Source organism: Neoarius graeffei, chromosome 24 (assembly GCF_027579695.1).
Source record: "Neoarius graeffei isolate fNeoGra1 chromosome 24, fNeoGra1.pri, whole genome shotgun sequence".
Classification (NCBI taxonomy): Eukaryota; Metazoa; Chordata; class Actinopteri; order Siluriformes; family Ariidae; genus Neoarius; species Neoarius graeffei.
In genome coordinates, this window is record NC_083592.1 from 36807514 (window position 1) to 36823754 (window position 16241).

Here is a 16241-nt window from a genome sequence, read left to right on the forward strand (position 1 = left end):
TTCATTTAATATTAATGGAGAATGTTCATTTAAGAAGGACAAAGAAACACTGGGCAATGAATGTATCAGCTCATTTTTAAATTACTTTATTATTTTTGGAGACTCAGGTGATGATATGCGCCCCCATGCCCTGATCGAGTGGGGTGTATGGAGCAGCTAGTTTGAGATGCCAATGATCCTGACTCTCTCACTCCTGCTGCTGCTGCTGAGGATGGTCCTACATAGATTGCCTGAAGATTGCTGTGGATGGTACTGCACAGATACTATAAAATTAGCTGTGGAAAGGGCCTTTCTGTATGGATGTTCTCCCCGTGTCCGCATGGGTTTCCCCCAAAGACATGCAGGTTAGGTTAACTGGTGACTCTAAATTGACCGTAGGTGTGAATGTGAGTGTGAATGGTTGTCTGTGTCTATGTGTCAGCCCTGTGATGACCTGGCGACTTGTCCAGGGTGTACCCCGCCTTTCGCCCGTAGTCAGCTGGGATAGGCTCCAGCTTGCCCGCAACCCTGTAGAACAGGATAAAGCGGCTAGAGATAATGAGATGAGATGAGACTATGCAAGGTGTCTACTGTAGGTCTGCAGAAAGATTATCAATCCCTGTCTTATCCACTCATCCCTTGCTATTGACCTGCTGCCTTTAGCAGTTAAAGTAATGCATTTGAGACATATTTAACCAACAGCACCCCTCTTCCCTTCCTCTCCTCGAGTTGTTTCATGCCCCTCCCCCCCGGCTGTGTTTCGCGAGCTCACTCAACAATCCCTGCGCGCTCCGGCGCGTCTCTTTATGAATGGATGGGTGTGGCGGAGGGTCGCGAGCGCGGCTGACGTCACGGCGCTGGCTGATATCCGCTGACGTGTTCCGGCAGAGCGATGACATGCGCGCGAGATGGTCGGCTCGAGAGTCCTGCGCGCGACCGCAACATCACTACATCACAGACGCGGAGCTGCGCGCGAGCGGGTGAGTTCAAAGACTGCGGTCCGAATAATGCAAGCTGGGTCAAAAGTTTTGGAAATCGTGTCATTCATAGCTTGCATGAAAGCAGAATAGTATTAATATAATAAATAGTGTGTCAAGAAGGCTGAGATTGTAATTACAGTCAGTGTGAATTAACATAAGGACTTATATTCTTATCACAATAAAGTTGGACTTTCAGTAAAGTTTGAGGGTGCTAACTCTACACATCTCTTTTAAAGCACAACAACAACAACAACAGCAACAACAGAGGCCAAGGCAGCTCGCATCAGCACCAGCAAAACGCCCCCTTTTGTGCATCTGCTGTGGCTCTTCTTCAGCAGTATTCACTTCTTTTTTTTCTTCTTCTTCTTCTTCCTGCCTTCCTCCTGTGATCTTCTGCTTCTGAAGTGACATTCCTACCTTCCTTCCCAGGTGAAGCCAGTGGTGTTGGGTCGCTTGTTGGGATTTGGAGCATGTTTCTGAAACTCTGATGCGAACTTGGCCCTTAACTTAAGACTGAGTCTGAACCAAACCCATCTCTTGGCTTGATGGGGCAAGAACGCAACAGAGCCGAGCTCATGCTGAAATAGAACTAGAACCAGAAGTGTATCGAGTTAGAAAGACAAGACTTGGAAGACTTATTCCTTTTCCTGAGAGGTTTACACGCACTTAAGGTAAGTCTTTGGTAAGTTTTTTGCTCCGTTTGAAAGAGAAAGAGTCTGAATGTAGTTGAACTTCTGCCCAAGTTTCACTCGCTGAATGATTTCTATTTTGGTAGCCGGAGCTGCTTCTTCTGCTCGAGCCCCCACACGTGGCTCCGATCGCTTCCCAGAGGAGCAGTTTTGGTGAAGTGTACAGATCCTAAAACGAGTTGTTATTGTGTTTATGATTGAAATTATGCGCGTGCACAAAGCGCATGGGTTCTATGTGGTTACAGTGGGTGTGCACACAAGTGTAGTTTCTATATCCTATTTGTCCCTTTGAACCTTATGACAACATAATATGCATTATGTAATGAGCTCGCATTACATGTATTGCACAGTCAAATTCTAAAAGGCATGCCCTAAAGCACATGCCATGCAATTGCCTGGTAAAGTGTACCAACAACTGTGGGGTGGGTGTGTCATCTAAGAGTAATGAAGAAAAGTTCAGCTCCTCAGTGTCTAGTCTGTGTTTGGTCTTTGCACTGGTTGACTGTAGAAGTCCGACACGCTGCAGAACATCTAGCCTGGGGCTTGGATTCAGTTACTCTATAGAAGCAATTTCAGTAAGTGTGTCAGCTTTTGTTGGACTTATCTTGTATGTAAGATTTTCTTGTTTTATGACAAAAAGTGTAGAGGTGCACAGTAGAATAGCAGGTACACAAAGATGCGTGAAGTCCAGCTGGATGCACAAAGAGATAATAAGTTAATTGAACACTTGGGGTTTGGCTGTTTATATTCCATTGGAGGCAAATTCAGCAGGGTTTTGGGCAGATTTGTGCACTCTTCAAACTTTAGCTATAGGCTATTATTCTTTTCGGGTAGCAGCTGCGTAAACACTATTCTGGGCCCAGTATCCTCTTGATTTTGTCTCACGGTCCCTTTTTTTTCCCTCAATCATACATTTCTGAGTATTGGAGTAAAATGCTTTAGTATTCATCAGAGGCAAAGTTGATTTTATATAAAAAATAATTTTTGAAACAACACATTTTGGTGCTTATTGTAGTATTGATAGTAAAACTTGTTTGTTTGTTTGTTTGTTTGTTTGTTTGTTTGTTTGTTTGTTTGTTTGTGCATTTGATCCGCTGTCAGATATGTAAATCGGGAGCACTGAGTGTTCCTGACCAGAGATCTGTCCTGTCGGTTCAGGAGCAACCAACCTTAGAAAGACGTCTTCTCCTGATTAGAAAGCTTCCCTGCCTGAGTGAGGCAATACTTTCCTCATGTGCTTCCCACCACCCCCTTTGTGTCTCCTTCTTTTTAGTAAGATTGTTGTTTGTGACTTGAGCTTTCCAAAGAGCTTGCACTCCAAACATTCCAGGCTTCTCGAGCACATAGGAGCTGGCCAGCTCAGCACAGCTGGGAACCTTATAAGACTCTGGGGCTCTGTGTCTTGAGCAATCTCTCTCTCTCTCTCTCTCTCTCTCTCTCTCTCTCTCTCTCCCCCTCTCCCCTTAAACTCCATACCCTGGTGCACTTGGAGAAGTAGGGGGTGGGGTAACCAGTCTCTACATTCCAGTCTGTCTAGCAGGGCAACATGCCATCTAAATCAAAGCAATTCCCATTTGGCTTACATACGAACACACATGCAAGTCAGTGTAGAAATATTCTCAGAACAGCCTTGAACATGCATGCTATAAGCTGCCTTTCTGCCTCTGCAAGTATCTTGCGTATTCATGTGCACACAGAGGGGGGAAAAACAGAACATATCGTCCCCCCAAAGCACATGATATTTATCTGTACCAGAGCAAGGCAGTTAAAAGAGAAAGCCATTGTCCAGTGTTCTTTCAATTCTCGCTCTCTTGGCTGCACCCGGAGTTGTTTTTGAAAAAAAGACGAGTCCATGTGCAAAGAACCGGGGCCAGGGCACCATGGGTGATAGAGTGACATAAGAGCGATGGAGAGATAGCAGAAAAGGAAGAGAAGAATGGAGGGAAGAAAAGAGGAGTGCTGATCCCAGAGAGGAGGATCCCGTGCTTGTTGGAACTAAACACAAAAGAGAGAGAACGTGAACAAGACTTAGACCCAGAGACAGAGTTGGAGAAAATAAATGAGGTAATTTTTAAGAAGTGATGTTTAAAAGAAGTGCAAGGACAAAAAGAAATAAAAAGGAGTCCAGATGAGTGACTTAGATGTTAAAACTGATCACGAGTACGACCTTGTTGTTACTAGGTGTTACTACTAAAGGTTTTACCACTCTTTTTTTTAATATTGACCTACATAGAAAACCCAGCATCTGTTTTTGAACTTTTTCCTTTAATAATGGTTTAAATGACCTGAATGCTACTTTGCCCTCCATGGACTACCACTTTGTTGTGGTGGAGGGCCTTGTGTGTCTTGAGAGCTATGCTGGTGAGAGCTATCGCTCCTGGTAGGGCCACCCAAGCCAGACAGGTCAAAGGGAAGAGGCCAGACGAAGAGTAGTCCAATCCTACCCCAGTTACCCCGTGGTCTAGAAATACCAGGTTGGCATCCGGCAGGGGATAACTGTGCCTCATGGGAAGGAGGTTCCCCCAATGTTCTGGTGGCATGGCATTGGGAGTGGTCCAACTGCCACTGTGGAGGGGCATAACAGCCTTATGAAAAGATGAAATGGACGCAACCAACAGCTCTAAGGTTCAAGCCCCTAACGTATCCATTAATAATCAAAAATGCAATAATATTTCCAAGAACAAAGGGGCACTACGTTATGGTTTGTGCATGAACTCGAACTGTTGTGTTTGACTCTTTTCATTAAGGGCTGCACTCTTTACAGTTGAGTTTCATCGTTGATCTCAAACGGCTGATGAACCAGTTCATCAGGTCTGTAGCTTCACAGAAGCAGGCTCGGATGCTTCTGCTTACATTCAAATGTGTATCAGTCACACTGTGTCGTGTGCTTCCCATTCTATGAAGTTTCAAATACTTAGAAAGCTCTAGAACATAAATCATTGTGCACAGTATGGGGGAAGTGCATGTAGTTTACATCATCTTACACATGTGATACATTCACATACTTCCTTTCTCAATTGTAAACATACACACATGCTATGAGGAAAGAGAGCTGGGGTGATGGGATTTCAGTGCCAGATTGTTTAGAGATGTGAACACTGGAAGGTTGGGTGCCAGAACAGAGGAGGGCACTGACCTTACATACACTTCCCTTTCCTTCTGCTGTCTGCAGCTGTATATTTTCACTTTTATTCTTCAGCCTGGCTGCATGTCCATGTTGACTGTGTGGCTCACCTTTAGGGATAATTTGTGATTAGATTTCTTTCCAGTTTGTTATCTAAATCAACCTCTCCTAATTGAATTCCAAGAAACAGACTGACTCAAAACTAGAAATTCTGTGGAAGCTGAGTCAGGGCCGGTAATGCAGTTGATGATTACACTTCCTGGGAAATTTGCTTGATTGGATGCTAACATTATTCAGTGCCATTTTGGAGATGAACAACAATACAGTACAACATGTACTGTCAGAAAAGACTAAGGGGATTGATATTTTAACCCCAAACATTGTAGTAAATGACTTTCTGCCATAAACAGTGATCAGGACACTTCCTGTAATCACTTACCATAGAGAGCTAATTAGTTAGCTAGTCATATTTTGTATGAAGATTGAACAGTTATTCCACGAAATCGAGTCGTACATGAGCTGATAGCTGACGAGGCACGTAGCTCCGAGTTGGCTATAAGCTATATATGACGAGATTGAGTGGAATATCTGTTTTATTCTATCCACATTCACTGGATTTTGAAAAACGGAGCATTTTTATTTTTTGCAAATTCGATAAATAAAAACTTTATACAAAACGCCTGACAAAATAATTTCCGCTTAGAATGTAAACAAACCAGCTGTCAGTAAAGACACTGAAACCAGCAGCGCTAGCCAAACTACAAACATGGCCACTCAAGACTACAACATCCAAGATTCACAGCGCCCCCTGTCACCAGAGTATTGAACTCAGCTGTTGTTCATTCCACTATCAGTACCACGCTACTTAAACCCCTCACTCACACAAGTTCAGTGTGAAGTATCGTTCTGTGGTTTCCAGTCCATACCGAGCTATTATATCTCTGCCTGTCTCTTGTTGTTTTGACTATCGCTATCCCTCTCTCATCTACCCTTCCTGTCTTGCCTACGTTTACCTGTTTGCCGATCGACCGACCATTGCCTGCCTTCTGATCACGATTCTAGCTTCACGATTTGGCTTCGTTATTGTTTGCTCCCCACTTTCCCCTGCGAATACATCTGTAAGTGCCTGCACCCTGACACCGCCGAAATGACAGTAGCAATTTGTGAAAAATGCTATAATGATAATTCTTGAAAAAGGAAAAGAAAAAGTTCTTACCATCAAATACTTTCATTCCATATTTTGTTGCTTTTTTTGTATTTTTTGGGGGTTTGTTTTTGAGTACAGTTTTTATTTCATCCTTGGTTGGTTCAGCAACACGCTCCGCCATTTTGTTTTTCTCAACTCACGGTATATGAGCTGATAGCCTAGTAGTAGCCAATCAGCGCATGCGATTGCTCATATCCAGTGAATGTGGATAGAATAAAAGTAGCTATAGCTAGCTGACTAATTAATACTGTTCTGGGTTGGTTTCAAACTTGTTTCCATCCATTATCTGTAGCCACTTATCCTGTTCTACAGGGTCGCAGGCAAGCTGGAGCCTATCCCCACTGACTATGAGCGAGAGGTGGGGTACACCCTGGACAAGTCACCAGGTCATCACAGGGCTGACACATAGACAAACAACCATTCACACTCATTCACACCAGGGCTTTACATTAGCACCCGCCAAATGCGGGTAAAATTCGGCTTTGGTGGGTAATGACTTTAGTCCCACTAGCCACTTTGGCGGGTGGTTTATTCTGTGGTATGACAATATATTTTAATTGTAGTTTTCTCTGAAGGCTTCTGATATAATAAACGCATTGCAATGTAATATTACGGGCCTACAACTCCCATGAGCACCTGCAGAAACATTCTGACAACATGTTAGAATTATTTAGAATGTTCGTTAATGTCTCAGTTAAAATCAGTGATACGGTAACCTGCGGTTAATGAACGAAGCAACAAAGTTGCTGACGATTGACAAGCGCACGATGTGGTGGCATATAGCTGGAGTTTCAAATCCTGCTGCTCAGGAAAAAAAGGGGCAGAGATGATCAGGGCCGGAGCAGCATTTTAAAACCACAGAGGTCCATGATGCGCAAAGTGCGCGCCGAAAAATGTTTGACATATTTAAATGAGCGGCGTGAATTACACGCCACGCAAGAGATCTGTTCCTGAAATTACTTTTAATGGTGTTTGAACTAAATATCAGTTTTGAAAAAAAAAAATCATGTATGTGGCAAGAGTAAGAATAATTTAAGCTTGTTTAACAGTTTGATCTGGCCCAAGCAATGAGGACAAAACTGCGCTGCTTCGAAAATGTAAATTTAACAGCTTCATGAAAGTGCGCTGATGGTTACCATGGAAACCCCGTGTCTCCTGCACTGCGTTCCTCCCCCGAGTCGCGCGCTCATTCGGTTTTGTGTTCTTGGTCTCCGAGCCGCGCGTGTGAAACAGACACAGAAGACAGAATCAACGTTTAACATAATTAACAATGCACTTTTTACGGAGTCGTTTTAATGTTATTCTTTATTTTTTTATCCAGTTGAATATTTAGCGTACAAATGTATTTTCAGCTCTTAAAAATGACCGAGGTCCGGACCGCGGGGGCCTCAGAGCTGGCTACGGCCATGGAGATGAACAAGACGCTAATAGGAAGATAAGACAGTTCAATGACAAATGGAAGTTTGGGCAAGATTGGCTAGTTCATAGCAAAACCGAAAATACCATGTACTGTAGAAAGTCTGGCAAAGATAGGCACCAGTAATTTTAAACTCGAAACTATAAAGGACCACGAAAAGTCAAATGCACACATCGGTAGTATAACGTCAAAACAGGCGAAGACGGCTGGTCACTACAGGACAGCATTGCTTTCAAGTCCCTGGCTGTCATGAAGTCGGCTGAGCTGGAGAGGATGGAGCTGCTGTTTAGAAACGTTCACGTGATTGGAAAGAAGTTGATCTCGCCCCAGCTATCAACTTACGGGCTGCTGGAAGCCTCAGGTCATGAAGACCATTTCTCATGGACCATTCAGACTCATCTGATGATGAATGTAATGAGGACATTTAATGTCTCTCTCTACGCATGTTCACACACACACAATTAATAGATAATACATAATATACACAATAATACTTGATAATACACAATACTTGCATATCAAAACAGATGTTTTTCAATGATAAATGTTTTGAATTGGACTTTTAATATTAGAATCAGTTCAGTTGTACTGAATGTTATTTTTCATATTATACGATATTTCATATTGTAAGGGGCTTGAATTTTTGAGTTCAATAAACAGAATACTCTGTTTATATTTTTGTCTGAATTGGTTGCATGTTTTCATATAGGGAGCTACCTTATCAGCACTGAATACGAGTGCTACTGTAGAGATACATTATACGCTGCCATTCATAATTAAATCTAGGTCTTCCGAACTTTAACATATCATGGTGAATAAAAAACTTAGATTTCCTGGCAACAAAATTGTGGCTAGTGAAAAGGCTGAATGGCTAGTGACTTGGGAAAACCACTAGCCACAGTGGCCGGTGAGCAAAAAAGTTAACGTAAAGCCCTGAGTCACACCTACGGTCAATTTAGAGCCACCAATTAGCCTAACCTGCATGTCTTTGGGGGAAACTGGAGTACCCGGAGGAAACCCACACAGACACGGGGAGAACATGCAAACTCCACACAGAAAGGCCCTCGCCAGCCACTGGGCTCGAACCCAGGACCTTCTTGCTGTGAGGCGACAGTGCTAGCCGCTACACTACCATGCTGCACCTCAAGCTTGTTTCAAAATATTTCTTCGCAGTACAATGTGAATGCGGGCGGCACGGTGGTGTAGTGGTTAGCACTGTCGCCTCACAGCAAGAAGGTCCTGGGTTCGAGCCCCGGGGCCGGCGAGGGCCTTTCTGTGTGGAGTTTGCATGTTCTCCCCGTGTCCGCGTGGGTTTCCTCCGGGTGCTCCGGTTTCCCCCACAGTCCAAAGACATGCAGGTTAGGTTAACTGGTGACTCTAAATTGACCGTAGGTGTGAATGTGAGTGTGAATGGTTGTCTGTGTCTATGTGTCAGCCCTGTGATGACCTGGCGACTTGTCCAGGGTGTACCCCGCCTTTCGCCCGTAGTCAGCTGGGATAGGCTCCAGCTTGCCTGCGACCCTGTAGAAGGATAAAGCGGCTAGAGATAATGAGATGAGACAATGTGAATGCTATCTGACCAAACATATCTCTGTCTCTTATCTGTATGGCGATGCTAGCTACTGTAATCCCTGCTAGCTCTCTAACATACTTACAAAACATCTAGTTTAGTAGAAAAGAGTTCAGTTTTTACACAAGGTATTTATGGTGCTACTACAGTAGTCTACACTTTAAATAGATTTATGATGTGTTTAATTATTTCACAGAGCATTATACTGTATGATCATATAGTGGGTAACTAACCAGAGAACTTCCAAGCTTTTTTGGAGGTGTTCTCCCTGTGTCTGTGTGAAGTAACTTTGGGTTCTTCTCACCTCCCAAACTTGCCAGTATTTGAAATGGTTAATGAAAATTTGCCCCTAGCTGTGAATGAGTATGTGAATGAGGATGTGTATGATGCATCGGGTGGACTGACATCCAGCATGACATCCAGTGTTCCTGAGAGAGGCTCTGGATCCGAGTGAGTGGATAATGATAATGTTCCAGCTTTTATCTCAATGTCTGGAACTGTTGAATCATTCCTTACTCCCTGGCGAAAAAAAAAAAAGTACTTTATTGTATTTAAAGTATATTCATATTTTCAATAGTATATTGAGAATGTACTTATACAAATTGTACTTTTTGTAAATATATAAAAAGTATTCTAACATCACGCTTTCATGCTAACACTTTTAACACACTTTAAAATAATTATACTATATTACACTTTATAGAAATATATTATGGGTGGCACGGTGGCGTAGTGGTTAGCGCTGTCGCCTCACAGCAAGAAGGTCCTGGGTTCGAGCCCCGGGGCTGGCGAGGGCCTTTCTGTGTGGAGTTTGCATGTTCTCCCCGTGTCCGTGTGGGTTTCCTCCGGGTGCTCCGGTTTCCCCCACAGTCCAAAGACATGCAGATTAGGTTAACTGGTGACTCTAAATTGACTGTAGGTGTGAATGGTTGTCTGTGTCTATGTATCAGCCCTGTGATGACCTGGAGACTTGTCCAGGGTGTACCCCGCCTTTCGCCCGTAGTCAGCTGGGATAGGCTCCAGCTTGCCTGCGACCCTGTAGAAGGATAAAGCTGCTAGAGATAATGAGATGAGAAATATATTATACTAAAATATACTTTAAGTGAAAGTTATGTGTAATTTCTAAAGTGTACTTATTTAAGGTACTTATAATACAAACAAAGTACACTTTAATTTGACTAATTAAGCATATATTAGTACATATAAAGTCATATACTTAAAGTATACAAAATATACTTTAAGTTGTTCCACTTTAGCACATAAAAGTACACTAAATACACTTCAAGTTGCACTTTTCTACAATTTAATTACAATTAAAATATATTTAGTACAAAATTAGTTGTTCCAAAATAGCATGCCTCAAGTTAACTAATCATAAACACACTTGAAGTATGGTATATTGATGATTAGTGTGGCTTCAAGTACACAAGTATGCTAAATTTTAGTACACTTAGCACATTTATTTTCACCAGGGCTGATACATGGGCAAGACAATTAACAAACTTTGCACCAAATAAGTTGCACAACTCTTCATGAGAACCTCTGGATATCAGCATCCATGTCCAGATGTTCTACCAGGGTACTTCAAAAAGTTCTCTGCCTCACCCAGAAAACGTCACGGGAGAAAGATTGTTCTTGCATTATTTTTCAGCATAGTCTCCTTTAACGTCAATGCACTTGGTCCACCGATGTTCAAGCTTCTTTGTGGAAGAAGGGTCACATCTTGAGTCTCCAGATACTCCTCAACAGCATGGATGACTGCATCAAGTGGGATTTCAGTTTGGGAAACAGAAGTCAGGTGAGTAAGGTGCATGGGGCAAGAGTTCAAAGCCACATTTGGCTGCTTCTGCCCCTGCCAACTGTTCTGTGTGGACGGGTGCATTGTCGTGGAGCAACAGCATGCCAGCTCGAAACTTTCCTTTCCTTTTTTCTTTGATTGCTTCTTTCATTTGAGTTTTTGTGGACAATGATATAAAGCTTTGCAGTATGCAGTTATGCCACAAAATAGGAGCTATGCCCCTTGTTTCCAGGTGAGGCTGAGAACTTTTTGAAGTACCCTCATACTCTTTTCTTCTAGTTAAGCATTTGTTACAGATCTACTTCAACTTTTTGATACATACTGATAGATGATACTGACCCAAAAACACAGCATGGAAGGGCAGCTTGCAAGACACTTTCAGGGAGTAGACAGAGATCAAGTATCCAGTTTTGGACTCTCAGAGCTTATGTAAAGTCAGTGGGAGTGAGAGGGATCAGATCCAAAATCAACACTTGAATTGAAGACAACATCTACTTCAATGAAGTGCCACAAACTCATTCTTAGCCCAAGATATTTTATGTTCGTTGTGATTTTAGCAAAGCTTTGCTTGGTTGCTTGAACCAATATGTCATTGTTTCATTTTAAGGTTGGAAGTTGAGAGGGTGCATAATTTTCTGGCTGACTTTTAATAAGTTTTCATAAAGCTGTCTCGAGAAGGTTTAGAACTCATTAAAGCAGAATTAAGCAGCCCCATTAACACCACCTCTGTGTTCATATGAGTATGGGGGACAAAAAAGGGAAACAAATACAGACTCCAAATAAGAAAAAGCAAAAGAATAAATGCATTCCTTGGTCATTTCTAGCCTTGAAGCTTAGATGTTTTGTTCGATCAGTTATGCCGCCTGAGTAAGCATGTTAGCATCTTGCTCAACCATTAAACTCAGTTTGCCAACCATGTGTGTGGTACAAAAGCACATTTGTTTTCTTGCTGTCTGCAATGCAGGCCACCTGTGGAGTCATCATTCAACCAGTGTTAGACTACTGTAATGGAATTAAAATGGAACTGAATAGACACTTCTCTTCTGGAAATGCAGAATACAGACCTCATTTGTCTCCAAGACAAAATCCACAGATATGATTATGCTTGCACTTCAAGGGAACCCTGAACCACAGCTCATGTTTTGCTCACTCAAACATTGTTGCCTGGCTGCTTCAAGCTAGGAGTTGCCGGACTGGCATTTGTATTGTACACCCAAACAGCTGAAACTGGGAGGCCACCATTTTCAAAACAAGGCACAAAACAATGCTTACAATGGAAGTTACTGTAGTTTGCATTGCTGTAAGTGTTGGTGGGATGCAATGCAGCTATAGCACAATGTGCACTCTACTGAATTATTCTTTTTTTTTTGTCTTTTCCCACATTAAGTATAAGCAAGGTTACTTAGACAAACAACAGTCAGTAGCAGTGCAATGTAATAACATCATTCAGATAAAGACAAGACAGGATCATCGGAGATTAGATGTTTCTCCTGTCTTCATCTGTCCAGTTTCGGTGAGCCTGTGCACATTGTTGTAGCCTCAGATTCCTGTTCTTGGCTGCCAGGAACAGAGCCCTGATGTGGTCTTCTACTGTTGTAGCCCAACCACAAGGTTTGATGTGCTGTGTTTTATGACATGATGTTCTACTCACCATGGTTATAAAGAGTGGTTATTGAAGTTACCATAGCCTCGCCTCTATTCTGACCTCTCACTCACTGCATGTTTTTTGTTCTCTACTCCAGCCATTAATTACTGAATTATTCTCTTTTCCTGTATTTTTCTCTCCACATTAAATATAGGCATGGCCACTTAAGCTGACTCAGATATTCTGTACCAGTCAAAAGTGTGGACACACCAGCCAAGAAGAATCCAAGAAGCCTTTATTTGTCACACGTACACTCAAGCACACACTGAAATTTAACCCATCTGAAGCAGTGAACACACACACATGCACACACACAAGTGAGCAATGAGCACACACACATACCCAGAGCAGTGGGCAGCTATGCTACAGCACCCGGGGAGCAGTTGTGGGTTAGGTGCCCTTACTCAAGGGCACTTCAGCCCAACCTCAGGCCATGGCTGTCTCATGTTAACCTAACTGCATGTCTTTGGACTGTGGGAGAAACCGGAGCACCCGGAGGAAACCCACGCAGACACAAGGAGAACATGCAAACTCCACACAGAAAGGCCGCTGGGCTCGAACCCAGAACCTTCTTGCTGTGAGGCGAAAGTGCTAACCACTACACCCTGTACCTCCTCATTCATAGGTTTTTCTGTATTTTGATTATTTCCTACATTGTAGAACAATACTGAAGACATGAAAACTATGAAATAAAATATGGGACATACTGTATATGGAATTATGCGGTAAACAATAAAGTGTTTAAAAAAAATGTTTGATATTTTAGATTCTGGGTGGCATGGTGGTGTAGTGGTTAGTGCTGTCGCCTCACAGCAAGAAGGTCCGGGTTCGAGTCCCGTGGCCGGCGAGGGCCTTTCTGTGTGGAGTTTGCATGTTCTCCCCGTGTCCGCGTGGGTTTCCTCCGGGTGCTCCGGTTTCCCCCACAGTCCAAAGACATGCAGGTTAGGCTAATTGGTGACTCTAAATTGACCGTAGGTGTGAATGTGAATGGTTGTCTGTGTCAGCCCTGTGATGACCTGGCGACTTGTCCAGGGTGTATTCCACCTCTTGCCCATAGTCAGCTGGGATAGGCTCCAGCTTGCCTGCAACCCTGTAGAACAGGATAAGTGGCTACAGATAATGAATGGATGGATGGATTTTAGATTCTTCAAAGTAGCCAGCATTTACCTTTATGCTGCTTTGCACACTATTGGCATTATCTTAACCAGCTTCATGAGGTAGTCACCTGGAATGCCTTTCAATTAACGGATGTGCCTTGTCAAAAGTTAATCCGTGCAATTTCTTGCCTTCTTAATGCGTTTGAGATCAAATAGTAAATAATAATTAACAAAGCCACAGTAAGTAGCCCAATTCCACAACTATAGTAATCCATATTATGTCAAGAACCTCTTGACTAAGTAAAGAGAAATAACATCCATCATTAGTTTAAGACATGACGTGTCTTAATTCAATTAAAAGGTGCGTCCAAACTTTTGACTGGTACTGTATAGTGTGTTGAACGTTGTAACTGAAAAAACAAACAAAAAAACTGGTATTTAACATCTCTCATCTCATTATCTCTAGCCGCTTTATCCTGTTCTACAGGGTTGCAGGCAAGCTGGAGCCTATCCCAGCTGACTACGGGCGAAAGGCGGGGTACACCCTGGACAAGTTGCCAGCTCATCACAGGGCTGACACATAGACACAGACAACCATTCACACTCACATTCACACCTACGCTCAATTTAGAGTCACCAGTTAACCTAACCTGCATGTCTTTGGACTGTGGGGGAAACCGGAGCACCCGGAGGAAACCCACGGGGAGAACATGCAAACTCCGCACAGAAAGGCCCTCGCCGGCCACGGGGCTCGAACCCGGACCTTCTTGCTGTGAGGCGACAGCGCCAACCACTACACCACCATGCCGCCTCGGTATTTAACATGGGACAACGTAATAAATATTAAAGGTGCCGGTCCATTATAATTATAAAAATATATTTTTATCATCTTTTTTGTTCCTGCACATGACCTTTGAAAGCAGTCTGTTGTTCAAAGAGGACATTTAATTCCTAGTGTCAGTGTACATTGTTCCATCAGTGATGGCTGCTTGGAGCCTATTGGTGATGAGTTAACAACAGTATGGATTTTTCCAGTGCTTTTCAGAAATGTTCTACAGGCCATGTGTGCATGTATGTGTGCTTACCCCATGACTGACCCTCTCTCTCTGCTTGTTGTAGCTGCATGCATGCACAGTATTGTCCATGCTTGTCTGTGCTTCATTAGATGTTTATTCTCCACATTTTTTACATTGCACATGTGCATTCCATAAGTGTGAGCGCATCACCCAGTCAATAGTCCACTGTCACACGGCCATTCCGATAAAGCCCCTTCCTGTTTGCTCTGAAAGCCCATGTCCCAGGAGACACAGCGTCAGAAGCATACATACAGAGAGAGAGGGAGAGAGATGCAAAAAAGAAACAGTAGCCTCCTTTTTAGCTAGCTTTTTTTTTTTCCTCTTTTCCCTGCTCGATCCCTCACCATATGATGACCGCTCTATAACCTTTAAGAGAATCTCAGTAATGGAACTGACATACAGTATGTCTTTGTAAGAGTATGGTGTGTGCACTCTCTCTCTCTCTCTCTCTCTGGTTTCAAGCTCCATGTAGGGCAGAATTAAAGCGGGCCTTGTATACAGCCCTGTGGCATTCCGACGCTCCCCCAGAGGTGGACGGCCTGATCCCAGCTTGTCCTGCTGTGCCCAAATCCTAAGCTCCTGAGGTGTTTACCCTGGCAGGGCCTTGTACCTGATCAACCATTATCCAATCCACCCCTTCTTTACACTTTCTCCATGCCCTGGCTTTTCATAATTCATCTTTATATAAAACAAGATTGCAAGCTGCATTGCATTAGGTGTGTCCTAATAAGGTTGTTTGTTCAGAGGTTACATTCCACTTAAAGGATTATATTCAACATACTTCAAATTATGATGTAAAGAAAAACCATCTGTTAGTTTAACTCAAATGTGGCCATTATTTCGTCGTCTTTTCAGCTTTTATTAAATAATTGACATGTGATCCTGAAGGTGTTTTGAATGATCTATTCAAATTCTTCCTTTGTTCCATTAGCTCGCTTTGCTAATTCAGTTGGCTCAGTCTGAAGTGTTTTACACATCAAAGTGTGAAGGTTTGTGAAGATTTATCCAAAACTCTGACAGCTCATGAGGATTCCAACATTCCTGCAGCAAGTACGCAAGTGCAAATGCCTGGTTACAGCAGCCTGTCCCGCACGTCAGGACTGTGATTAATGAAGCCTGGCTGTAAAATGTAGTGTTTACTTGCTGATACAGGATTCATTTTCTTTGCTTTAGTTCTCCTGATCACTGATCTTTGGATTGAACGGCTTAAGCCAGGTACATTTGAATTTCTTCAGTGGTCTGTAAATCCTCATGGTGTCTAGTGCACAAGTTTGGACAAGACAGGCATTTGAACTGGGGAAGAAATGATCATGCAATATGATGCTGTGTATTGTTTTTTTTTTTGCAAGAAAGTACATTTAAAAGTTATTCCACGAAATCGAGTCGTACATGAGCTGATAGCCGATAAGGCACGTAGCTCCGAGTTGGCTATAAGCCATGTATGACAAGATTGAGTGGAATAACTGTTTTATTCTATCCACATTCACTGGATTTTGAGAAACTGAGCATTTTTATTTAGATTTTTTTGCAAATTCAATAAATAACTTTATACAAATCATCCAACAAAATCATTTCTGCTTAGAATGTAAACAAATCGGCGAAATGACAGTAGCAATTAGTGAAAAATGATATAATAATTCTTGAAAAATTAAAAAAAGA

At 42.7% G+C, this 16241-nt stretch overlaps 1 protein-coding gene across 7 annotated transcripts in view; it reads left to right on the top strand.

The window, feature by feature from the left end:
• The first annotated feature begins 848 nt into the window (after window positions 1-848).
• The window catches only part of rhobtb4 (Rho related BTB domain containing 4), a 115488-nt gene continuing 100095 nt past the window's right edge, over window positions 849-16241 (top strand). For 2 of the 7 annotated variants that reach the window (XM_060907177.1, XM_060907178.1), the window contains exons 1-2: window positions 849-959; window positions 1196-1630. Coding sequence is in view for 1 of the 7 variants with exons in the window: in XM_060907175.1 (XP_060763158.1) it covers window positions 3708-3712 (5 nt within the window). In the remaining 6 variants the exon portion in view is untranslated. Of the gene's footprint in view, window positions 960-1195; window positions 1631-2138; window positions 2224-2749; window positions 2862-3340; window positions 3713-16241 lie in introns of those variants that run through there. The other 5 variants (XM_060907180.1, XM_060907176.1, XM_060907179.1 and 2 more) reach the window with 4 other exon arrangements.